The sequence below is a fragment of the Eurypyga helias genome, unplaced genomic scaffold, assembly GCF_000690775.1.
Source record: "Eurypyga helias isolate BGI_N326 unplaced genomic scaffold, ASM69077v1 scaffold23921, whole genome shotgun sequence".
In the NCBI taxonomy this organism is placed as follows: Eukaryota; Metazoa; Chordata; class Aves; order Eurypygiformes; family Eurypygidae; genus Eurypyga; species Eurypyga helias.
Genome location: NW_010230498.1, coordinates 14,672 through 40,656, shown reverse-complemented (window position 1 = coordinate 40,656; position 25,985 = coordinate 14,672). Strand labels below are relative to the sequence as shown.

General features: G+C 41.7%; 1 protein-coding gene across 1 annotated transcript; it reads left to right on the top strand.

Annotated features, from left to right (window-relative positions):
- Positions 1–2,162: 2,162 nt before the first annotated feature.
- On the top strand, positions 2,163–24,606 carry RNF150 (ring finger protein 150; the record flags this gene model as incomplete). The annotated part of the gene is made up of 6 exons (XM_010160780.1): positions 2,163–2,246; positions 2,766–3,016; positions 9,629–9,700; positions 10,107–10,189; positions 17,492–17,588; positions 24,396–24,606. Coding segments are annotated over 6 exons (798 nt in total), but the record flags the coding sequence as incomplete, so codon positions are not given.
- Between the last annotated feature and the right edge of the window lie 1,379 nt (positions 24,607–25,985).

The window sequence follows — 25,985 nt, the reverse complement described above, 5'->3', positions numbered from 1 at the left end:
AGATAGGACATTACTGTGGGGTGCTTTTTTATGTTATTACAAAAATGTTAATTTCATAATTGAACAACTGAACATGTTTATTTGTTTGCAACATGTCATATCCGGCCTGTGCCTACTGTTTACCATTCTCCAGAATTATACTCAGCTATATTCAGTTGAATTAAACATAATTAAACATATGGTTAAGGTGTTTAAAGAAATTTAAGATTCAGGATAATTAAACAGTTAAGATACTACCTGTATTTTCCACTGAAACTCTTTTTGTCTGTATCTCCCATTTTTATAGGCTTTCAGGTAACATCATTCATGCATTGTCCCAAACTCTACTGAAGATGATGTTAGAAGTCTGTACTGGACAAGTGAGTGGGTCAGAATGGTGGCTTTTGACAGGAGAGGATGAAATTAATTTCAGTGGTTTTGGCTGTGGGATTTTTCACTATGGGTTCTTTTTGCCTGCTTGTGAGGTGGTTGGTTTGGTTTTCTTGTAGAGTGATTTTAAAATTTTTATTTTCTCTAAAAAAAGGGAAGAGAACAAAGGCAGACATGTGGACAGCTAAGCACTGCTCCAGACAATTTGTCTTATTGACTGCAGGAAAATTACTGGCATGACACCAGTGCCCTTCTCGGCCACTTTGAGACTTGGCAAATTCTCCTTAGGCTGTTAGGGTAATTTTTGCATTAGCCTTTTGTAATAAACAGGTACCAGAAGAGTTGCAAAAGTAGATTAGTCTTGTCTGCTGAAGGTGAGCTCTTACTAGGCAAATAAAGGGAAATAGCTGAACATGATTAATGAAGAGGATCAGCAGAAAGGTTAAATTTCCTATCATGGATATCTAAAACTCTTGACTCAGCCAAACTGTTGATTTCCCCCTATTCATTCATTGACTGCTCTGTTCATAATCAGGAAAGTGTTATGATGGAAAATCTCATGAGATGAAGGGTGTTGCAGTTTGCTCTTCTACTCCAAGACTTGGGAGAGGACGGTTCAGTTCCCAGCTTTGCAGCAGATTTTGTGTGTGAGTAGCAACAGTCTGTCACAGCTATTTCAGTACCTTCAATTGATCCAGGCATCCCGGAGAATTTGATAAAGTCTCCATCACGGTTAGCTTTTTACATTGAATGCCACCCACCTGCCTGCTTTAGTATAACCAAAGTCGTGCTAGACACCTCCTGGTCTTCAGCATCTAAACACCTTTGAAAACCTGGTTTATACCTCCCAGGAGTTTTTGGTGGACAAATGTCTGAGCTGGACCATAAGGACCAGGGCACAGTGCTGCACTGGTGAAGCTCATGTTGGATATCAGCTTGGAAGGGGGATGCAGTTGGAAGTTTAAGTTGCCCTCTCACATCTCCATTGACATCCAAGCGATCCTTTCCCATCGCCACTAGTGTCCCAAGGCAGGCAGCACTTTGTCCTTTTGCCACAGCCAAAATACAGATAGCCATGGGGTTAGTGACATGCTGGCTGATTTCTTGGCATTTCCCCTGAATTTCTGACACACACCCCCCAGCATCATCTCTGACTTCTGACACTCCCAGTTTGTACGTTTCTTCTCACATGCCAGTTTGTGGTCATTTCATACGCTGCTGTGTCTAGCATGTTTCTATGTTAATACATCCTGTTTGTCCTTAGCTGGTTGTGCAATTGGGATTGGACTACTGCAAAATATAGCTTAGGTGTAAAAATTGTCTACATACTTATCTTGTGAAGTGGAAGAACAGAATAACCCTAATATTAAGCCATAAAGCAGTGATAGTTTATTTATAAAGAAAAGTCATTTAACAAGCTGTCCAATCCCAGATAATTTCAGGCTATAGTTGTCATGTAAGTAGAAGACATAAAATTACGAAAGGAACATAGTTTCAGCAGCAAATGATGCAAGTAAAATGAAACAGCACTGTACAGAAAGGAAAGTGGATGCAGAGTCGAGGCTTGATAGATTGGTGGAGGGTCCGTTTCACAGGGTGGTGGCTTCAGAAAGGTTGACAGGACTCGAGGAATTCCCTGCCTCATCATGTCAGTGGACACCCCTTTGCCGCCTCAGCTGTGCTGGCTTGCATCCTCGTGGGGCCATGCTGCGGACTGCATCGGGGGCTGATCTGGGCTGAAATAGTAGGTTTTGTGGAATAAAACAGAGGTCTTGACTTTCAATTTCCATTAGTCGGTGAGTCCAGCTCTCGGCAGCGGCTCCCAGAGGTCTGCGTGGGCTCAGGCCATGGGAGCCTCCAGCGGCATGGGACAGCGGGTGAGCTGGGGACACGTCGAGCTGCTGTTGTCCCAGCATGCTGCTGCTTTGCCAGCCCCTGGCCAGGGCAGTATTGCTTTGATGCTTTCGGGCTATGAAACTGTGTGGAGATCTGTGATTGAAAGTATTTCTGATCTGAACACAGAGTTTGATGGGGCTTCTCTGACAGACTTGTGATCCTGCAAAATGGGCTATGATAAATTTATATGGAGTGTTGGATGGAAGGATGGCTGCAGCATGTCTCCCTTTCTGCAGTGCTTACAGCAATATGGTCTGGATTGTACTGGAAATCTGTTTATGTCAGCCCATGAAACACATTTTACATATCTCACCAAGATTAGTTTATAGAAACATACTGTGTAACTGGTTCCATTTGAAACATTCATCAGATCCATCTGACTTACCTCTTGGTAAGCAGGAGGGGAGAGCGGGACAAAGGGGAGCTTTTCTCTTACTGTTTTGGTTTTTGGCGATCACTTGTTTTACTGAAGTTTCTTTTCTCTCTCTCCTGTCTGACAGGCCTAGAGGATGTTGTAGCAATAATGATTCCTGAACCCAAAGGGAAAGGGATAGTGAGCCTCCTGGAGAGGAACATTACTGTGATGATGTACATAACCATCGGGACACGCAACTTGCAGAAATACGTCAGCCGGACTTCTGTAGTGTTCGTCTCCATCTCCTTCATTGTGCTGATGATCATCTCGCTGGCGTGGCTGGTGTTCTATTACATCCAGCGATTCCGCTACGCAAATGCCAGAGACAGAAATCAGGTGAGCAGTGCTGGAAGGGCTGTTTGTGTTTCCAAAAAATCTCCGTGGGATTCAGCTTTCAAGTAAAATTTGAGAAAATTGGGAATTTGTGGTTAAAGAACACATAGAACAAATAAAAACCTATAGAGCTGGAGAGAAGTCAACAGCAGTGCGAATGAGCCCTAGGTTCTCAGGCCTTCTGTATTTATAAAGCACTGTTCATCTTTATTGTAGTTCAGCAGTGAATAATAATAGCAATGATAATAATAAGTTTAATCTTTTCTTGACTGGATGCACTATCCCAGCATCAGCAGAACTGTGAAGCTGAGGCTTCTACATTTCATTCTAATGGTACAGTACAAAATGTTATCAATGTATGAAATCCGAGGAGATAACCATTTTACCGCAGGGGAAAAAATGCACTGTAATTCAGAGATGCTTCTGGACCCTTAATAAATTACTGTCAGGGTAGGGGGAGGGTTGCCTTGCTTGCTGTGCAGAAGAAGTAAAACTGAGAGCGTTCATAATCATCTTGTAGAGAAAAGTACTGCTGCACATTCAGTGATGTGTACTTAACGTATGGGGATCCTTCCCCCCCCAATTGAAATTCAGGCATCCTCGGAGAGAGAGAGCAGCTGCTCTGTATTTACAGACAGAATGAATGTATTTTCCTTTTAAATATACAGTATGAAATTTTGGATAGCAAGAATGAGACTATCCCAGCTGGAATTTGAACATCACTGGCAGCAGATTCGCTGTGACTGTAACGGCTGTGATAATTTTTAGATGCTTTGGCTGCAAAAGCACATGTGTGCCTAATTTATGTATGTGAGTACCGTAAGAGTCCCTTCAATCAAGTAATTATGCAGGCGGATTAGCGGTGTAAATAGACATACATAAACATGAAACCCAGCAAAACAAGAAGCTTATTCAGGTGCTGTGCTGTAGTTTAGAACAGGTAGATTTATACGGTCAAGCAGATTTCCTTCTCAGTGTTTTCTTTCCAAAGTTTGAACTAGACTAGCATGTGCACAAGCAATTGTACTGTGCAGAGGTTTTAATAACTTTGTTACTATGCTAATTTTCTTCTTCAGAAGAATAGGAAAGCATGCCTCCTAAGCAATTTTTTTTTTTTTTGCTGCAGTAATATGGGGCAAACTAGAATTTCTTCATGTACTTTTTTTTTTATTTTTTTCTCTTTATTAGCTCTTTTCATATGAAAAATGGTAGTGCTATACAGACAAAGCTTGACCATTTGCATAAATGAGTTGCTTTGGGTTTTTTCTCTTTTAGTCCTGGCAAAGGAATTCATGATGTAGGTCATTCAGAGAGCGCATCTTGCTCTTGTCCTTTCCATGAGGGTTGCTCTCTGTTTCCCCTAAAGTTCCACTTGGCTTTTTTGTTTCCTTTAACAGATTTTTCTTGTAGCACAAGGGTGGGATCACAAAGTCCTATGTTAATATCTTGGATATTCAGATATATACAAGGAAAATGTTTGTGTTTGCTTTGCTGGAGCAAGATTCTTCTGTCACTGCGCTCAAAAGCTTTTCCCATTTTAACTTGCATGTGTCTGTCTGTATGAAGGTATTGTGCTTACTAGTTGGAAAGCCTTGCATGTGTTGTAAGCACATTCATTGCTGGCCAACTTTAGGAAAGATGCTGCCTTCTGTTTTTATTTTATGTATGCAGGCTAAAGTTTATCCAAAGGTTGAAATGTTTGGATAAACAAAGCATCAGATGAAGAGGGAGCCAGCTGGCCTGTTCAGAGAAAGTTGTGCTATTAGTTCCTACCTCGCAATGCAATAAATTCTAACTATGCAGACCAACTGCCCTGTTCTGAAAGTGCGAAAAAATTACTTACTTATTAGACTTCAGTGAAAATAAATTTTTTTTAAAAATATGAAGCTTAAACTCATATTGATATCTGAATTGTTTAAAATCCCACAGTTTTAAAACAAGGGCTTCTGAGGACCTATGTTTTCTGTGTCAAATAAGAAACTGTGCCTACCTTTCTGTTAACCTCTGTCAGGTATGCCATTCCTAGGTTTGGCTGCTACTGGAGTTGTTACCAGGAGCAGTTCAGCCTCCTCTGGATTTGTAGTCTGAGCTCTTTGCTGAGGGAATGGGACAGTGTGGCTGAGTGCATAATATGATTGGCAGAAAAAGCCATTATCTCCAAGCAGAAGGGGTGTTGCACAATTACATGAAAGCAAGATTTCTGAACATCTTTCCTTGGTCACTCCAAGTCTCCTGATGTCATCTTCCATTTTGCCTCTTCCAAGCTGACCCATTGCAACTATGTCTTCCTTTCGTGAAAAATATGGTGTGTCCTTTTGTCAAGCCTCATAACCATCTTGGCCTCCTTGTCCTCTCTTACATGGTGACCCTCCTTTCCAGGTCTGCTTCCCTTCTTGCACACAGCTTAAGTTGCTGATCAAGCAGTAAATCCAAAAGGAACCGATTTAGTTACCCATCAAGAAAGCAGTGAGTCTAGCTAGTGAGAGAGGCAGCTAGAAAGACTGCAGAATCTCCTGGAATCATTTCTCTCCAGTGAGGTGAAACCTGGACATACATCTGCAGCCACTGCTCTTCCTCACCATGTGTGCGAAATCCAGGTGCGTGTGCCAGTAGGAAGACACAGCTCACCCCAGTTAAGTGCCTGATTTCGATAAGCAAAGAATTAGAACTTCAAGGATGTTTCTTGCTGAATGTCCTGGCCTATTCGTCCAATCTTGTCATGGGAATTAAGTCAGGGGAGCACAAAACTGTCTTCCATTATGGGCTTGTGCACCTGAAGCCAGGGTGTTGGCTACAAATATGGTTAGATTTCAGTTTTGGGTTTAATACATTTCCTTTTTAAGAGCAGCACAGGTAACTGTATGGTACGTGTGGAAGTAGAATATAGGTAGTAATATTCACATGGGTGAAAATTCAAGGCCTCCTCTCTTTTTTCCCTACCTTTCAAGGTGTCCAGGTGGTTGCCCTGATGATATACCCTTTTGATATGAAGAGGATAAATTTGTGTAAGGAAAGAATAGGCAATCCGCTTGCTCAGTGGCTTGTTCCCGGAGCCCTTCTGAAGATGAGAGTGTTTCTTTGTCAAAGACTGTGTCAAAGTTTTTGACTTTGTCAAAAACAGTCTCTTGTTTGTCTCAAGAGACGTCAGGTTGCGGAGCTAATTGAAATAGGTTTGGAATTACATGACAAGTCCTGGAGATAGTTCAGCAAAATGTGGATTGCTGTCTCAGCTCTGTAACAGCCAGGACACAGGCTTAAAAAAACAAAACTAAAACAAAACACCCCCTCACCAACCCTGTCAGTGTGTCGGATTTCACTAGTAATAGTAGAGTTCTCTTTTTGTCATCTCTGAGACGTGAGATGAGGAGATGGCAAGGAGATGATGTTAGTTAGACCTGTTGACCATGTTTCTTCCATGTCATTTTTTCCTGTTGGTTTCTTGTTAAGAAGAAGTTTTCTGTAAAGTTATTTTGAAACCAGGTGGGCTCCTCAAGTTTTGCAGGACAGTGAAAGCAAAAACAAGTGATCGCGCTAGGGCTGAGGAGGATCCTGTGCATCCTGGGTTAATCTCCAGTGAAGGATCTACTTTGGTATGTGACTGGCAGCATGTGGAGGGGCATGCAGTTATCTGAGAAGGAAGACTGCTGGCCGTGGCTTTTAGTCAGAGTTTTGGGCCATTGAAAAAGAGACATCAATCTTTGAAGCAGTCTTGGGAAGATGCTTCCTATGATGGAACACTTTCTGTGGTACAGGAGAGGGGTCTGATTCTTCATCCTGATGGTGCCCTTCATTCTGCACAGGGTGATCTCCTCCCTGTGAAGGTGGTAGCTTAGTAAGGCCATTAAGAGAGAAGCACTTACCGTAATTTCTCTTCCACAGCATCTATGGTCATTTACTTCCTCAGATGCTTTCCATGCTACTGTCTTCTCTTTCTAACCAGTATCACCATCTCCACAAGACCACTGCGTCTGATACACTTAACTCCTTCCAGCCCAGTACTGAATGCTGCAGCCTTGCTAATGAGATCATGAGATTTATGATCATAAATCTGTAAGCCTCACTTTAAACTCTTAAACTATTGTAATGCCTCTTATCTTTTAGGGGAAATCATTGGTTAGTGATAGCGTGCCTTTCATTCAAATGCAAGAGTCCTTTGAAAGTATGACTTTACTCCAAGATATTCCTGTTCTTTCAAAAACTAAATTATTCTCATTTGCATGTAAGTCATGAACTTGTCTATTTAAGATAGATAAGAGAAAGCAAACATGAAAACAAGCAGATCAAAGATGTACATGAGTCTTTAATCATGTCCTTTCCCCTTGAAGAACGTGCAAAAAAGAACTGAGACATTTCATTAGTTTAAGTAATAATAATGATAAAAACATATCACAAGCAATTCCTGAAGCGGGACATAATGGCTCTTGTCTTGCTGTATGTTATCAGTCTGTCTTTGATTTACATTAAAGAAACAAATAGCTGGCAAGAAATGTTTCCAACTCTGATCTGATCTCTCTATTTAAGGGAGACTGTGAGAAAAATGTACCATAGAAAAAAATGTTGTATAACTACAATTTACTCCCTCACATGTAATAATTAGTTATGCTGGAAAGCTCATATGTAAATCTGGTATGACAGCCAAGATCATTTTCACCTCTTCAGGCAGATCTGAGATTGCTCTCCGCTTTCAATATTGCGTGCATTTTGTCAGTCTTCCATGTCTTTCCAATCCAATAAGCTTACTCTCTAAATTTAATTTAGTGATTTTAATTGAATCTGAAGAACAAAGTGGTAATTTATTAATCGTGTCTGTATGGTGATTAGGTCTCAATTTACAAACTACATCCAGCTTCCTTCCATTTTTGGCTTCATGCTCTCACCCCCTCCAGCTGGAAACCCTTCATGCTGACAGGCTCCTCTGAACTCCGGCACAGGCGATGTTCCCAGCCCAAAAAGTTGAATGTCTTTTGAGTCACCAAAGCTCCTAAGTCGCCCTCCTATCTAACAATATATGGCTGGAAACATGGATGAGGAGGGGAGGGGAAGAGAAGTGTTTAGTTCATTTAATGGTGGCAAATTGGGATGCACTGTATCATGAACAGTTGTAAAACTGACAAGAAGGCATCAGGGTAGATGCTGCTGCATGAAACTGTACGAGAAAGGCATGAAAAAAATGGGGAGAGGCCAGAGGAGGGTCACCAGTATGGTCTGGGGACAGGAGCACATGACTTGTGAGGAGAGGCAGAGGGACCTCAGCTTGCTAAACTGGGAGAGGGGCAAAGGAGGAGGCAGGGCTCTGCTTGCAGCCTTCAGCTGCATAATGGGTGGTTGGAGAAGAGGCAGAGACTGACTCTTCTCAGAGGTGGACAGAGAAAGGACAAGGGTAATGGTCAGAAATTACAGCAAGGGAAATTCCGTTTGTATGTTTTTTGAAAAGAAAAATAGACTGTGAGAGTGGTTAAGCACTGGAACAAATTATCCACAGAGGTTGTGAAATCTCCCTTCCTGGAGATATTCAAAACTCACTGGACACAGCTCTGACTTTGAAGTTGACCCAGCCTTGAGCAGGGGGTGGGAGTACATGACTTCTCAAAGACCTTTCAAGCCTGTGAGTCTGTCTCCAGATGGCCTCGTCATTGGGTAAGCAGAAGGGAACAGCCAAGTCCTTGGAGGACTGATAGAGGCACAAGCTCAACAGCACAGGGTGCAGAGGTAACTCTGCTATGCAGTGATTGTATGAGCTGCCCCACAATGTTCTCAGCCTCTTGCAAGAGGCAGGCACCTCCATCTTCAGCTTTTGAGAACAGGGTGTTTTGCGTCAGGCTGTTATTATATACTTTAATCCTGAGTGGCTGTGACCCTGCCAGCACAGTAATAGTGTTTTGGAAATATGGGAGAACAGTCAGAAACATCACGTGGTAAGCAATTCATGGTTCACTGGAGGGAAAGATAGAAAGGCAAATGAAAGGAAACAGTTCAGTGTCGATAGGATGTGACTGCAGGGCTGTATAGTGCTTTACCTGTAAGAAACTGCAGATGCTTTAGCCTCATTTTTATTTAGGAAAAGAGAACAGCAGAGAAGATGCTTTGTTTTTCATGGTTAACAAATTAACAGATCACTTTTGGCACTTACTCTTGCTGAAGATCATGAACTGGTTCCGGAACAACATAGGAATAAAGACCTTCTGAATCTTTAGTCCAGAGTTCACTCTTCTTACTAGCCCAGGCCTCATTTAATAATGTATTTTTTACAAGTGTCATTAAAAAAAGAGAGGGAAGAAGTAGGATACCCAAATAGTGGACGTGTTACACACATTGCTACTCGCTGGAATAGTCAGGGTGCTATAGTATAGCATCGTAATGGGCCCACGTGCAGTCTCCACTGGAACTGCATTAGAGTAGCTTTGCCTCTTTGGCTGTGGGTTTCCAGCAAGTCTAGAATACCTACTGTGCCCTTATTCTGAATAACAGCATGACTGACCTCATCTGTTTATATTTATACAGCACTGTCCTGTTTCATGTACAGTCACTTCAGATTATTAAGAAGCCTAGGGAGAAAAGTTGATGATTTCTGCGTGAAGAGATACTCTTTGCTTAAGAGCAAATTTTGTATTACAGCGCCGGCTTGGAGATGCTGCAAAGAAAGCAATCAGCAAGTTGCAAGTCAGAACAATCAGGAAAGGTGATAAGGTAATTTTTCAACTTGCTCATTACCAAATGAAACTCTGTATTGAGGATTCCTGCAGACCACTGGGACAATGAGGCTGAACAGAAATGGCAGTTGCTTATTTAGGTAGTATGTGGCCTTCAGGCAGGGGAGGAATACTGGTAAACAATTTATGGTTGGAATGGAGTAGAGAGGGAAGAAGGTGATTCTGTGAAGATGCAGAAAATCCTGAAAGTTCAAACAAACTAAATCTGCATGCTTCTCAGGGCAAGTTTCCACCTGGAAATGTGTTGAAAATCTTGACTTGCTTGTCTTGAAATGCATTATTGGATTTGCAGTATGCATCAGTGACTGTTTTACTTTGTCACATTTGTGTGATTAGCTGACAAAATCAAAAAATGAAAATTATGAATGTTCTCTTTCCTGTAGGAAACTGAGCCAGACTTTGATAACTGTGCTGTTTGTATTGAAGGCTACAAGCCCAATGATGTTGTCAGAATTTTGCCTTGCAGGTAAGTTCATGGTTGAAAGTGCTTTTAACTCTGATAGTCTCTACTTCAAGACAAGCTCTGTTCTCACAGTATCATGCTACTGAGATTACCTGAGAGCTTGGGGAGGGAAGGGCGAATTTATCGTTTTGATTTATTCAAAATCTGTGTGTAAAGATATCTGAAATGCCACTTTATTCAACTTGAAGTGAAATTAGTATTAATGGTGGTGAGAACCTGGGTTTAGCATGATAGAAATTTTGTCCGGTCTGGACCTATTGTAAAGTCTTCAGTAGGATTTTTAAACTAAAGGTTTTGATTCCTCTCTTTTCCTCACTGGTTTTATATCAGTCCAGGACAAGTCCCTCAGAAGAATTTGCCCCTGACTTCAGGGTAAGCGCTGGGAATGGCAGCAGGCTTCTGCTCCCCATGCAGCTACTTTTTTTTGCTGTCCTGGGCCATCCAGGTGCTGAGAAAGGGACCACTTCTATCCAAAATAACCCCAGCCATAAAACGAGAGATGCTGAGTAGAAACAGTAAAGTAAAAAAGGAGTGTGACAAAGACCACGTTATCTGTTGCTGCCATGAAAACATTCTCAGGCTTGTTCTTTCTCTGTTCTTCCCCTCCTGTGAACATGCCCTGTGCAGCACATGCACTCGCAGTGATGTGACACAGAAGCACACCCTTAACAGCGGTATTCATTGCTCTGTGCCATTGCATTGTCATCTGTGAAGTGCTAGCTAATGAAGGATTTCTCTGAGGAAATCCATTTCTTAGGAAATTTCCTAGGATCGCTGGTTCCCGTAGGAGAGCAAGAGCAAGTGTTTAATTTCCCTAGAAATAGGAATCTCAAGTGCTCTACATACAGAGCAGAGATTATTGTGGGGTTTTTAATAGTTTCTTTTTTCTCCTGCAGACATGTTCACTGGCTAGAGAAACTGCAATATTTGTTTCTTCTCCTGCTATGTTGTTCCCTAGTACATATTTGAATGTTATAAGCTGTCCATTTCTGTTCATGCATGTGACTCATTAAATCTGTTTACTGCCATCACTAAATGGCAAACAAAAAGCAACAGATTAATCATAATTTTGACCTACTGTAAATCCCCCACAATGACAAACTGCATGTGAACTCTTTTCCGTTTTTGTTTTCTGTGAACAAATGTATCACTTCATGAAGCAGAAATACAGAAAAATGAGAATTTACCAGAAAAACTGGACATTGGTTTGACATTAAGCCTGTTTTCATAGAAGCATGATAAAGCCTGGAACATTTGCATGATAGAGACTGGCAGCTTTTGAGGTAGTTATACAACAGCAAAAGATACATCTAAGCTCTAGCTTTCACTCGTGTCTCGCCTCATAATTCAATGAGGTTCCAGTCAGACTTGGTCATCCACAGTGTTGAGTCAGGCAGAGTGAATAGGAAACACATAGTTAACAGGTGATGTTCAGTTCTTGGCTGGCTTGAAAGGTCGTCTAGAAAATGACTCATGCTAAAAGGGTAGCAGCAGCAGAACTGTCTTGTAAAATACTCACAGTTTGAGCCTCAGCAGTTTTAAATTACAGAAACCCTAAGATCTTTCTCAAGCAGCTACTTCCCAAACTCTGGCCTTCCTGCTGCACGGATTGTGAGGGCAGTATTGTACACAATCGCATGGGTTTGGACTTCCAAAACAGGAAATGGTAGTCATGATTCTTTCTGCTGTTGGCAGTCTCCTCTCATCTAAAAAAAAAAAAAAATAGTGGATTAATTTCTGTCTCTCTTAAGTGAGTAGGAGAGTGTTATATCTTGATAAAGACCTACAGACTCTAGATTTCTTCCTCCAGCATCCTCAGTTAAACTGTGCACAGTTTCTAGAATGGGAACCTCATTAGACTGCTGTTTAATAAAAGGCTGGCATTACACCCACCCTTACAGAAGCCAGCACCATATGACACCAGCACTGGCTGACAGTGTATCTATCCAGGAGGTGCTCAAGATGTAAAACTTTTACCTGCAAAGCCAAATACACCAGAAGAGCTGCACTTGAAAGATGCTGCTTTGTACTGCAGGCAGTACTGGAGAAACCACTGCTAGCAGGCGCTATCTGTATAAAGCCCTGTATACCTTGATATTTCTTTCTCAGGCTGGTGGAGCCTGAATCTCCTAAGAAATTGGTACCAAAAATGGTACCAATGCAGTGGATGAGCTCTGAAGTCATATAGATACGTGTTTACTAATACGTAACGTTGTTTCCCCAAACGTCCTCTCTTTTCTGTTGGCAGAGGGCAGGCACTGAGATAGCCTGTTGTTACGTGTCCCGCTCTGGAGAGCTAGGAGGAGAATTCCAGTTAACTTGTTATGCTTCTTCCTCTCTGTCCTCTTTAGCCTGCTCCCACAACTGACCATGCTAATAAACTTCACTCTACAGAACATATTAAATAAATAAGGACTGACACTTCATTAAAAAAAAGTGTTGGCTTGCAGCTGGTTTTATGTTTAATACTAGCAAGCATTTCTGAAGTTATCTTTGAGGGCACTGACACGATATCAGATGTAACCAAGTTCGTTGTTCCCAGAGTGACATCTCTTGTGTCATAGCCCTAGTTTCTTCTGCTTGTCCTCCGTCTCTAGCTTCAAAACACTTTAGTCTTTTCTGCTCTGTCTTTGCAGAAGTTACTGGTGCTGCTGCTACCAGGGTGTGCCTTTTACTCAACTTTTACCAACTTTAATAAACTTCTACAGAGGCAAGACAATTCTTTCAACCTCACCTCTACTGAGTTCTTCACAAGTTCTTTTTTTGGTGGTTTCATTTCTGTCACCAGTAAATGCGCTTTTTGACCCCATTCCAGCTCATTCGCTTCCCCTGAACCTTTACTCTGTGAACAACTGTGATTTCAGAGACTGCTTCTCTCCTCCTTTCTCATCTTACTGGCTTTCTGTGAAAATTACTTCATCCCACGCATTCTTCCCTTTGATTCTTTCCTCTCACTTACCCTGATTATCATCATCTTTTATCCTTCCTTCTTCCTCGAAATAAACAAATAATACCTTACATGCATCCCCAGAAATCTTCTTGTTGGATACTACAGTGCTGCTCAGTCTCTCACCAAAACCCTTTTCAGTCCTCTGCTTCAGCCCTATATCTAATCCAGGCGACTGATGCTCTTACTCAGGGACCCTAGGGATGTTCCTCTTTGCCTTTGCCTCCTTTTCTCTTAGTTCATGCTTTTCTTCAGAGGAAAAATTACTTGACTGCTAGGTTTGTTTGCATGCAAACATGAACGTTGGGACTAGGAGTAGAAGGTGGGAGGAGAACAGTTTTGCTTAACCTGGAAAAAAAGCTTCTCAAAATTGTTGGCAAGCTGAAAGCTTTACAGTAGTTTTACAGCAGTCATTATTATTATAATTCTAACCTGAGCCAGAAATGAATTTCTTTCCTGTATGTTTAAAATTGCAGCTTTAAAAAAAATTTAAATACATTTCAAACAAAAGTGATCTCGAGTTAAAAAATATTAAGTGCTATTTAGATAAGAGTGAATTAAATGCTCTAGGATTTTGAGGTGGTTCTTTCTTTGTGCTCTGTGAGCTTCACAGAGCTGTGTGCAGTCACAGAGCGGGAGAAAAGTGTAGGAGCCATCCCAGGAGGCCAGCACCTCTGGAACGGTGCAAGGGCACTGCCCGTGCACGCATCGTTCTTGGGAGTTATTTTTCCAACACACTTAACAGCCTCCAGGGATGAAGATTCTGCAAATTCCCCTGATAATTTATTGCAACGCTTCACTACCCAGGCTGTGGTGAAGCTTTTTCTGTTGTGTAACCTTGATCTCACTTGCTTCAGTTCAAACACATCCTTGTGTCTCTTTTCCTTGGGAGAGGTGACGAACTGTTGTTTCCTTTCTCCTCATGGAAGCCATTGTTTTGTGTGTGGATTGTTATGACATCTCCTCTCCTCTCGCCTCCCAACTAATCAATTACAGTTCTTTTGAGAAACTTTTCAACCTCTCCAAATCAACGTAGTTTTGCAGATTGTGTGCTTGTACACAACAGGGAAGAAAAAAAAAAAAAGAAAACACCAAACAGGTATTTTTCTAGCTCTGACTTTGTCAAAGTCATGTCCCAGGCACATCTCTCTTACTGTCTCCCTGTATGGGTCTTTGCTTCTGAACTCATCCATGATGCCTCTATCCTCTCCTTCCTTTTAAAACTTGCATCAGTAAGAACTGCAGAGGGAAAGGGACTTTTATTGGTGTTGATTATTTTACATCTTTGTCTCACCATGTGACAATGAAATACTGCAGTTGCTCTCTCATCTTATTTTGTACTGAACCTTATTTTGCCTGAATTTAGATGATAAACTTATCAGCACATCAAACAATGGCAGTTTGTTGAAAGCCATAAACTTGTATATAGTGCTATAGCTAATAACGAATAAAATAAACTTTAAAATCCAAATCTACAAAGCCTGCCACCTCACTTCTCTGCACAAATGTTTACTTGTTCAAAAACAGATATTGTGAGTGCTCTAATTGTATGATATGGTACAAAAATTTTAAAATTCAAATCTTTATCTGATTTTCAATAACATTCCATTTTTCTGTAGATTTCTGTCAAATAATCAAGTTCCTTCTGTTATGCATATTAAATCTGAAATTAATAGACCCATAATACACTGTGCTAGTTTATTGTTGAGAACAGCAAAGTGACATGATCTGTCATGTATTTAAATTACTTGGCATTGGTAGGATTTATTTTAGAATATTGTTTTTTGAAGCCGAATTTATGAACTCTAAACTTCAGTTTTTAAAGTCTCTAAAGCATGAAAGTTCCAAGCTTTTGGTGATTAACAAACATTATGAAACGATGTAATATGAACCACAGCTTGACTGAGGCTTGCAATACTTGAACTTGAAAACAAAAGGGGACTTTCTAGTCTGTAGTAAAATGGCATGGTAGAAGTTACATTTTTTTTATCCAAAACAGATTTTGGAAATCTGGTTTTTTTCAAGAGAATAATAAATATCTCAGATTTTTTAAATATACTGATTATTTTTGGCACAAACATTTTCAGATGTTTGCCATTAACATATTTTGTTTTGAATTTGAGTATATAATTAAAGAAAACCAATCACTATCAAGAATTTCATCATTATTTCAAATAGCTGAAAAGAAATTCATTGACTTTCAGTACCTTCCGTGAATTAACACACCCAAGGAATTCTGTTGGTTAGACTTCTAAGTGTAAAATTACAAATGCCTGAGGACCGTACCTTTATGCTTTCACCTATTCAAAATGTGTGCCTGATGATGTGCTCAGTATGTCCCCTGTGAGATAAAAGGAAGGAAGAGTTATGCAGGACAGAGACCGAAATGTGGTGCATTGTGTTTTTATCCAGTAAGGCAAATCTTGTTTGGAAGGAGGGTTGTCAACTTTAGTAACCTTAGTAAAGTAGTGATTTAAACCTCAAGTATGTGGTACTCCATTTGTGTTAATCATGTTGACATACAGGATCACATGAGGTTTAACAAAGTTTGGTATTGCAGCCAACTGATATAATTAGACTGGGTCGAACTTTCAAGAACATATTTGCCCTTTCTCATAGTTGTGTAAAGGCGGACCAAGTACAGGAATGTGATAATTTGCCATGAGCTTGGTTCCACGAAGGACATGTTTCTTCTAGAAGTAGTGAGGAAAAAAGATTGCAGTGAAAAGAATAAGATTCTGAGATTTCACACAGTTTTAGCTTTGAATTTCTAGTGTTACTGAGGACTGAAGCCAGCTAGTCAGCCAGCCGATACGTGGGCCACTATCGTGTTAGTAAGAGCCAGGGTTGCTAAGTGTTATTGGTAAAAGTGCACTTCAGTGTCTTCCATCAAGTTGAAAGGCCGTGTGTATCTTGTTGTGTGAGAGAGGGCACAGCACAATACAGCAGCCGACCCATTCAGCTGAATACATACCATTTAAATATTTAAATTATTTTGGTGCATCAAGGGATTCTGGCTTTCTCAGAGATTGCATTTCCTTGTGGAGGCTGGTATGTGCCCTGCTCCAGGCAGAGTCTTAGAGTCACAGAATCATTTAGGTTGGAAAAGACCTTTAAGATCATCAAGTCCAACTATTAACCTGACACTGCCCAGTCCACCACTAAACCATGTCCCTAAGCACCACATCTACACATCTTATAAATACCTCCAGGGATGACGACTCAACCACTTCTCTGGGCAGCCTGTTCCAGTGCCTGATAATCCTTTTGGTGAAAAATTTTTCCTAACACCCAATCTAACCCTCCCCTGGTGCAATTTAAAGCCGTTTCCTCTTGTCCTATCACTTGTCAGTTGGGAGAAGACACTCACGCCCACCTCTCTGCAACCCCCTTTTGGGTAGTTGTAGAGAGCAGTAAGGTCTCTTCTGAGCCTCCTCTTCTCCAAACAAAACACCCCCAGCTCCCTCAGCTGCTCCTCACAGGACTTGTGCCCCAGCCCCTCCCCCAGCTCTGCTGCCGTTCTCTGGACACGCTCCAGCATCTCTATGTCCTTCTTGTAGCAAGACACCTAAAACTGAACACAGTACTCCAAGTGCAGCCTCACCAGTGCCCATTACAGGGGGACAGTCACTGCCCTGGTCCTGCTGGCCACACTGTCCCTGATGCAGGCCAGGGTGCCACTGGCCCTCTTGGCCACCTGGGCACACTGCTGGCTCACATTCAGCCACTGTCGACAAACACCCCCAGTTCCTTTTCCACTGGGCAGCTTTCCAGCTAGTCATCCCCAAGCCTGTAGCACTGCCTGGGGTTGTTGAGACCCCATTGCAGGACCCGGCCCTTGGCCTTGTTGAACCTCACACAGTTGGCCTTGGGCAGCTGAGAGCTGTGTCCACCTGCGCTTACCCAAGTGGGTTTGTATGGCTGTGCTGTATGAGCGATGCACTTGGGCACAGGGAACCTCAGGCTGGGGACTGCTCAAATGTAAAAGTTCAAGCAGACTGAAACATGACTTTCAGGCTCTGCCAAGTAAAATGCAGGACACCTGTTGCAAGCCTTAGGATGGAAATTTAGAGCTGATCTATATGTTGTTTCAAAGCAGCTAATTAGTCTTAGTTTGCATCTTTTGGAGCACGACTGTATATCGAGCCTCATATTTCAGAATAAAAATGCCACACACACACACATCGCCCAAAGGAATATGGGATCTGCTGATGTATGTTATGTATTTTTCCTACTTCTCTAATATGTACAAGTGTTCTTTTCCAAGCTTAGGTGAGTAACACTGTGCACATGTGCTTGAGGTGTTGCAAAAGTAATTTCAATATTTTGATATTGAAATATCCTTTTTTTCATTGCAGGCATCTTTTCCACAAGTCTTGTGTAGACCCCTGGCTGCTAGACCACCGTACCTGCCCGATGTGTAAAATGAATATTCTAAAAGCTCTAGGGATCCCGGTAAGCACGTTGCAGAGCAGCCTGTAGGGCAGAAGAGAATCATCAGCTATTTGGATGTATCCCTAGTCTTTTGCCTTTCTGTTCCCATTCTATTCTTCTTGCCATGTTAGTGATTCATTAATTGATTTATTGAGGGAAATAAAATCTGAAATGTTTGACTCTTATGTCTCAAGGAAGAGTGTGTGTATGGAGGTTAGTTGAGTGTTTGGATTTTGTGTCTGTGGTCGCATGCTTTGTGGAGCAGAGGATAATTTACTGGTGTTTTGGTGGATTTATATATTCTTTCACATAGAATTTTGTGTTGTAAATCAGGATTGGATTTCTTTTTTTAATCATGCTCTCAGCTGAATTCTTAAAGCAGAAAGTCTGCAAAGAAAATTTGCCCTGCCATACTAGTTGAGGACAACTAATTGCTTGTTCTGGGGAGCCAAATCTTTCTTCTGTCAGGTTTCTCCTAAAGTCTATCTGTAGCAAGCTCTGTACTTCTAATTCCAATTAGGGAGCATTTCTCCCAGTAACTAAGCATGTGGCAGACCACATGATGTATAAGAAATTGTTAAGATCTTTGTTATTTGGAACATTCAGATGTGGTTAGAAGCTGACAAAGCAATTGATCCTTTTAGGTTGCATGTTTACATTCAGATAGCGTGTGTCGTTTCTGCCGCACGGCTTGCGAACCACAGCTATCGCAGAGATCAGAGGCTTCTCCAGGAAGAAGTGAGTCACTTTCTCACACTGTGCGAGACTTGCCATGTGATAGCGAAGTTCAGTATTGAAACACCACTGGTTGATGCATTAACAGGTGGTGTAAACAGCCTCCCTGCTTAGAGGTGGTGACGTGCCAGCTCACATAGGAAAGAGCTATATAAAGTAAAATAACTCATGTGAACATATTAGGGGATCTGATGCAGCCGTTCCCTAAGAGTTCCTTTTCGTGGAGACTAGGAAGCCTAACAGGTTGCTGCAGAAGAGGTTTCATAGCAAATAATGAGGTGTGTTTTTACTGAAGTAGACAGATAAGTTAGTCAACCTAATATAATCTAAGCTAAAAATATGCAGTGGGAAAAATTAAGTAGAGCATCGTAGTTAGAGTAACGTCATTGCAGTTGGGCTGCTTTTTCTGCCAAGCATGTATATTATCTTTAGAATATTAAAAGGTGATACAACTGTTAACTCGGTATTTGAGATGTCAGGAAAGGCCAGAATGAAGGCTGGCTCTGCTGTTCAGCATCTCTGTGCCTAGGCTTAAATACAGACATTTTCCCCTAGGTACCATGTCTCGGTTCCCAGGCCTGCCAGTGAGCAGTCACACAGGATTCTGACACTGAGTGTATTGTTCCATGGCTTTCTTCTGCACCATGCAGGATTGTCGTGGTTTAATCTCAGCTAGCAATAAAATACCGCACAGCTGCTCGCTCACTTCCCCCCCTCCACTCCAGTGGCAGAGGAGAATCAGAGGAAAAGACAAGGAAGCTTGTGGATTGAGATAAGAACAATTTAATAATTGAATATGTGAATATTATAGTGATACTAATAATATTAACAGTAGTACTAATAACGTGATGAAAATAAAACAAATTATACAGTTGCTCACCACCCGCCAACCAACACACAGCCAGGTCACAAGTAGTGAGGGTCAGAGCCAGAGCCCGAGAGTGATCACAGCAGATCCCGAGGAGCCCAAGAGAGAGATCGCACCAGAGTCCGAGTGAGCCCCACGAGCAATAGTACTACTGAGAAAGCCAACCCACCAGCTAACACATGATCAAATGAGCTAGCTAATGAGCAAAACTAGCAACAAAACTATGGCCCCCCAGTCCACTCCTTGCTTACGTACTGGGCATGACGTACTATGGAATGAAATACCCCTTCAGTCAGTTTGGGTCAGCTGTCTGAACTGTGTGCCCCCCACACTGCTTATAGTGAGACAGTTGGGAACGCAGCTGCAGTATCTGAAGGTGAAAAAAGTCCTTGAATTGGTGTTAGCACTCCCCAGCACCAGCTAAAAAGATACCTTATCAGTACTTTTCTCAGGGCAAATCCAAAACATGACCTCATGCAAGCTACTGTGAAGAAAATTAACTCTGTCCTGACTAAAACCAGCACAAGGACCACACAATTTCGGCTCTCATGCTGGTCCATTCCCATTTTTGCCCAAGCATTTCATTAACATGCTTTTCATCCAACTTCATAATAAGGGGTTATAGACAAATCAGACCTCCACTTTTTGGAGGCCTGTGGGGAGATGTTAAGGTCTTTCCAGAAAGTTTAGTACTGTCAGTCAGTATTTACATCCAGAAAATGGCTCTCAGTGACAGCTGCTAGAGGTTAAGCTTGTCCACAGACTGTCTGAGGCTGGGTACATGGAGAAGAAGGGAAAAACATGCCCAGAGGCCATGTGTAGAGGTTTTTGTTTACATAACTGGCTTTTACTACCTATGAACAGCTCTGTAGTGGCAGGTATAGAACCTAATTGCCAGGAATAATTAAAAGTGCCATTAGGTTTCCTCAACCATTTTATCTCTTTTCACAGCTCCCTGTCTCGTTTTCTTTGTGCCATGTAGCAGAAGGGGGATCCATTCTGCTCCCCTCACTGATAGCTTTCTGCATGGAGCTTCTGGGGACATTAGTGTACTGGGCATGTAATTAAAGACACTGCTGTAACCAACATAAACAATTGGGTCAAATTAAGATTTCGGAATCAGCATTAGCGCTGGTCTGTCTTAACACTAATAATCAAGTCCTTGGATGTTCATATCCCACTAGCAAAATTTGTTCAGAGGATTTTATTATATGAATTTCTATAAAAATTTCCCTAGGCTTTTCTAAGACAACAAACTGAAAACAGCCCACCCCATCATTTGGAGGAAGCGTGCTGGCTCCCACCCACATGGAGCATTGGTGAGGTGCACGAAGGGAGAGCTGCATGCTAGAGCCTTACCCCTCGAGGTGACTTACAGTAGGAGTTGTCCATGGGAACTGGGAGCAGACAGTAGCCTTCGTGTCAGGGATTTCCTCTGGCTGACAGCAAAGGAAGTGGGAGTCTAAGAGCATCTGGTAGTTTGGGGGTTCAAAATTCCTATACTGCTATTAGTTGCTCCATTTCCTCTCTTTCGCCTGCCTTCTGCTTCTAAAATATGCCTCAACTCTGTCTGTCCCTCTCCTACCTTGTGCCCTTCTCCTCTGCATATCCCCTGCCACCCAGCCTTTATCCGTTGGAGCTCCTGCTGTCCTGTGGCTGCTCGTGCTCCCTGCTCAGCTCGCAGGACCTCTTCTCCCCCTGCACAGAAATTGCGTGTCCTCGCCCCTCTCACTGCCAGCACAAGTTGGGGGCAGCCTGGGGTGGGCGTCAGTCCTGTGGGGTGATTTCTGGTGCCACAGTGAGCTTCCCAGCACCATGTAAAGCCCTCTACTCTTTGGAGAGCGTGGCTGTCGGTCCCAAATAAACCACCAGTCTCTATCAGCACACGTGAACTGGTCCTTTCAGAGGCTCGTAACTTAGCACCATGTCAGTAGCTGTTGTGGGAAAGGACATGTCCCAGGAGGAAGCTGTAAAGCTCTAGGGCTTCTCAGTGAGAGGTGGCAAACGTTTCTGTAGAGTGGATAAAGCAAAATGCCATTCCCTAATCACATTCTTGAGTCTTGCTGAGCCATCTTAGCTGAAATTTCCACGCACAGAAAAGCAGCCTTAGGCAGGCAGCAGCCTCTGATGGGAGACGTGAGTGCAAATTTGCCAAAGTCCTTTTGCAGGCTTTTACAATGGGAGGAATGAGGAAATCTCACCATAGGCAGGGCTAATATGCTTTTTTTTTTTCCTTTTTCCTGCCAGCTGCATGTTTGTCCTATGGTTGTTATTAAAGAGCTGGCTTGTGTGACTGCGGATATGTTGTGCATCATTTAGCAGGAAGACTCAGGATTTTCCAGGAAATGATTGGTTAAAACCCAAGTATCTAGATTTTTCAGTTCAGTTCACATCTGAACTCTCCCATTTACTTTGTAACAGAGACTTCAAATATTATCTGCCCAAAAACCAGATTCCCCAGGCTGCCATGAGGCACCAAAATGACTGCACTCATTTTCACGGTAGCTGAGCACCCTAGCATCTCCGCTTTTCACCGTGGCACTCTGCAGCTCCAGAGGATTATTAACTAACTGTCTATCAGCAAACTGTTGGCGTAACCTTTTCCACTGTCTCTTTGTTGGTGAATCCAGCTCAGACTATACCTCTTTTGGCTGTAATATTTGAAGTGAATTATCAGTGAAAGTGTCTTTCGAAAAGCTACATTGCTATTGGGACGATCATATCACATAAAATAGTTGCCCTCTGCTTCTCCCCCTTTTCTGCAAAAATCTGCTGGATATGCAGACAGCTGCATTTTTGGCAGCAGATTGGATGACTTGAAGCTATTCACTAAGAGCCTTAGCCAAGCCCTCAGAAGTCAATACAAAGCCTTCCCTTGACTTTAGTGGAATTGTGCCCTCAAAGCACTTACATGCAGGGAATGAGTGAGACCAATATAATTAAACTTAGCAAATGTATCTGGGTCACTCTGACAGCAAAAGCCATAATGTACTATTTTTTTTCGATCAGTATTTCATATCATTAGTTTTATAGTATGCTGCTTAGTTTGGGGTATTTTTTCCTACTAAAATGATTCAGGAGTAAAGGGATTAATTGTATCAAGCAATGCTATTTTTGCATCTTTAATGTTTGGTTTGGCTTCCAATTATAATCCTCTGTTTTTAAAGGTTTAAAAGATGGTGATAAAACCCCATTCTAGGAATAACTGGAATCAGAGCAAAGGACAGATAACTCATCCCCTGAAAAAAATTTGAAGTATTTTTTCCTAAAGTAGAAAAGAAGAAACAGACCTTTTTTTTTTTTTTCTTTTCCTTAAGATACACTGCCATCAGAGCCAAATTTAAGTTAAAATGAAAGTCTGAAAGTATTTGTTATAACAGCTAAGGGTGATATATCTAAAGAATAATTTTGGATCCAAGTTCTACAGATAAATAATTGGTATTTCACTTTAAATAGTACAGGCACAATGGGTTTCATTAAAACCTGATCTAGCTTAATGTGCCTTTACCCCATTCTGAGGAGCTCTCGCTGCTTGTGAATTAGACTGGAGCCAGACAATGACAATCTAATTTTTATACCAAACTTCAGTCTGTGGATACTGGTCACCTGAGGATCGTTTCAAATGCCTGCCTTTTGCATTAGGAGCCTTGTGAAAAAAATATTTATCAGGTGGCAACAATCAGACAGGGAATGTGTGGGAAAAGAGAAAACATGCTAAATTCCTGGTTCTGCAAAAGATGTAAGCATATGGTAGCCTTCTATGCCTAAATTCAAAGGGATTACTCTTTTGCTTAAAGCTAAGCCTCTGTTTTAAGTCTTTGCTGTACCATATTTTGCTTAGTTTCTAGGTGCCAGCTGTTGGAGATGGGCTGGTAGTGACATTTGCAGAAATGCCGTAGCAAGCAAGACCACTCAGCATAGCAGTAATCAGATCCACAGAGCAGAGCACGTCCTCTGACTTTAGCCATCCAAATACTGGATTTCCAGTCTGGCAGCTCAAGCCCCATCTCTGCTTAGTGCTGGGCAGTGGGAAAGCAGAGGGGGCAATTTATACCACTTACCTTAGGGTGGGATGGATCAGACAGTGAAATTGTCTCAAACCATTGAAGTTAGAGGAAAGTTAAGTGACTAATCCAGATAAGCTGACTGACTGCTAGACAATAAAGACCAGTGGGAACAACTTCACTTCACATGTTCCCTAACTTAACAAGGCATCTATGTAATTGCAGCACAACCTTGCTATGTCCCCTCTGTCATTTTGAAAGCTTTGCATCCTGGCACACAGCATCCTCATTTCTGAATTAGCCTTGGTTTTGTTACAGTATGTTAAAACTTCAAAACCCTGTTCTCGAAATAGTTATGTGAACAATTTTTCCCCATGCCTTGGGGAGAACTGGACCTGGTTCTATGGACAAATGGCACAAGAATCTGTTTCCTCTTAGAGGAAAAGGAGCTTTTTTAACTCATATGTTTGTCACCAATATTTATAGGGAGCTCCATAGAAATCACTGCTGTATGAATGGGAGCATCAGGCTTATAACAGGCCCTGAATCAAAAAGCAGGAAAGGCTGTGGATCAAATAATACTCTTCAAATTCCCGTTACCGCTTGTTTCTTTCTTTTCTCATAATTTTATTTTGTAGGAAATACAACATTAGCAAAGAAAAAGATCTTTTGATGTTAAAAAATTTGTCTTATAAACAGCTTTAGCTTCTGGTTTTGCACCCCACACATAGATATGCCTACAGGCAGTTCCCTTGAATTCTTATTCCTGAAAGCTCTGATATTGGCTCTATAAAATACATATTTAGGGAAAAGATAATTGTTCCCCTTCAGCTACTGTCTCTATTTACATCTGTAATCTGACTCAGCAATCTGCCTGTGCTGAGCAGATCGTATCCGTAGGTGAGTTGCTTCTTTAATGTGCACTCTCCCAAACCCTTTTAAAAGTATAAATCAGGATACTTAACGATTGTAGGTGACACAGTTTAATACTGAATATTTCCAATGCATACTTCGGGTGTCTCTTCCAACAGATTGTATTAAGGAGTGTTAAGTACTTGAAAACAAACCAACTGTGTTTATATGTGTTTATATGTTGTGTGTGTTTATATGTTGCCATATTCAGTACTGAAAAAGAGTGAAAAACCCTGAAGAAGTGGGAACAGGTACATTAAATCTTTTTATCAGGTAAAAGCTCAATTTTCTTCTTTTTCTTCCTGTTAGCCAAACGCAGACTGCATGGATGATATACCTCCAGACCTGGAAGCCTCCATAGGAGGACCGCCGACCAACCAGATCACGGGAGCCAGCGACATAACAGTGAACGAGAGCTCTGTAGTCCTGGATCCCCCGGCGCGGACTGTGGGAGTACTACAAGTCATCCAAGATGTAGACTCCTTTCCCCAGGCTGGGGAGGGTAACTTCACAACAAGCAGTAAGTTCCTCTTCCTGGCAAAATTTGCACTGAAATAAATGTCTAGAAACCCAAATCACAAACCGATCTTGTGTGTGGGAAAAATGGCCTTTGCGGGCTATTTTACTGGAGCAGTGGCCTTACTTCAAACCCAGTGGGCATTTACAGGGTGAGTGAATTTAAATATCAGGTCATTCTGCTGTGCTGCACACACTTCCAGCCTGTGTACAAATCAGTGTGTTGAATAGCAAACTCCAATTGGAGTCCCCTGCATGGACAGAACAGGCCTTTTCGGTCAACAATATAAGCTAACAGTCATCTTCAGGTATTGTTTACATAAAGTGAGCCCACTTACCGTGACAACCCGCCATGTATCACCTAGCTTCTTTGTGAAGCAGATTGGTGTGTGTCCTTTGGCCTGCTTTTCTCCACTGGGCTATGTGTTACCACTGGAAGTTATTCTTACCTGCATATCATTAAATAAATAGTGAACGCCGCAATCGTTTTTACTGCCTTTGGTCAAAAGAGAAAGAATGCTGAATTCTGTGTTTGCCTTTATCTTCTTACATCCACTGAGGCTCATGTGGTTATTTAGTCATATTTCTCATTTCAGAAGGATTGATGGTCAGAGTTCCTGTACTTGAAAATCTGACCATAGTGAAATAACGCTGCCAATTTGGACAAAAAGAGGAGAGGAGAATTTGGGGTATTTTCAACGTGTTTTGCTTTCACTTGTTTAAGGGGCTCCATTTGAACCAATAACTCTCAAAATATCTGCATATGTCTCTGTTCCTAAAAGTGATGTTCTTTGTTGAAAATCTACTTCTGTTGAAAATCTACTTCTGACAGTTTAAAAAGAATGTTGTCAGCTGTTTTGAGTGAGGATTGTACTAGTCTAAAATTCTGGGGTTTAGGTAAAATAGCAGATCAGTAGAAAATCCATATCTGTTTGATACCGGTTGGTGTATTAGTATTGACAAGACTATTGTAGAAAATCATCAGATATACCTGAAGGGAGGTAGAAGAATGTGATAAAATACAGGTTTGTGTATGGAATCAGCGTAGGTACTGGAAAAAATTATACATTTTCAACCATTTCTAGGTACTACTCTGGGCCTGGGCGTGAAAAAGAAGGCAAGTAATAATATGATCTGTAAAAGGGGACTAAGCTGAAATGATTTTACATTAGTCTACATGGAGAGACTTGATAATCATATTTTCCCTCATATTGTAGCCAGTGTCATGGCAGTTAAAGTAACTTCTGGATACGCTGGACTTGTGAACTTAGCCACAAGTGACTGAGAAGTGGATTTTTAAGTTCTCCCTGTGTGGATTAGGCACTGGTTTCAAGTTTGGTCCTTGTACAATCTAAGTCCAGCAAGAGGTGAGCAGCAAGGTTA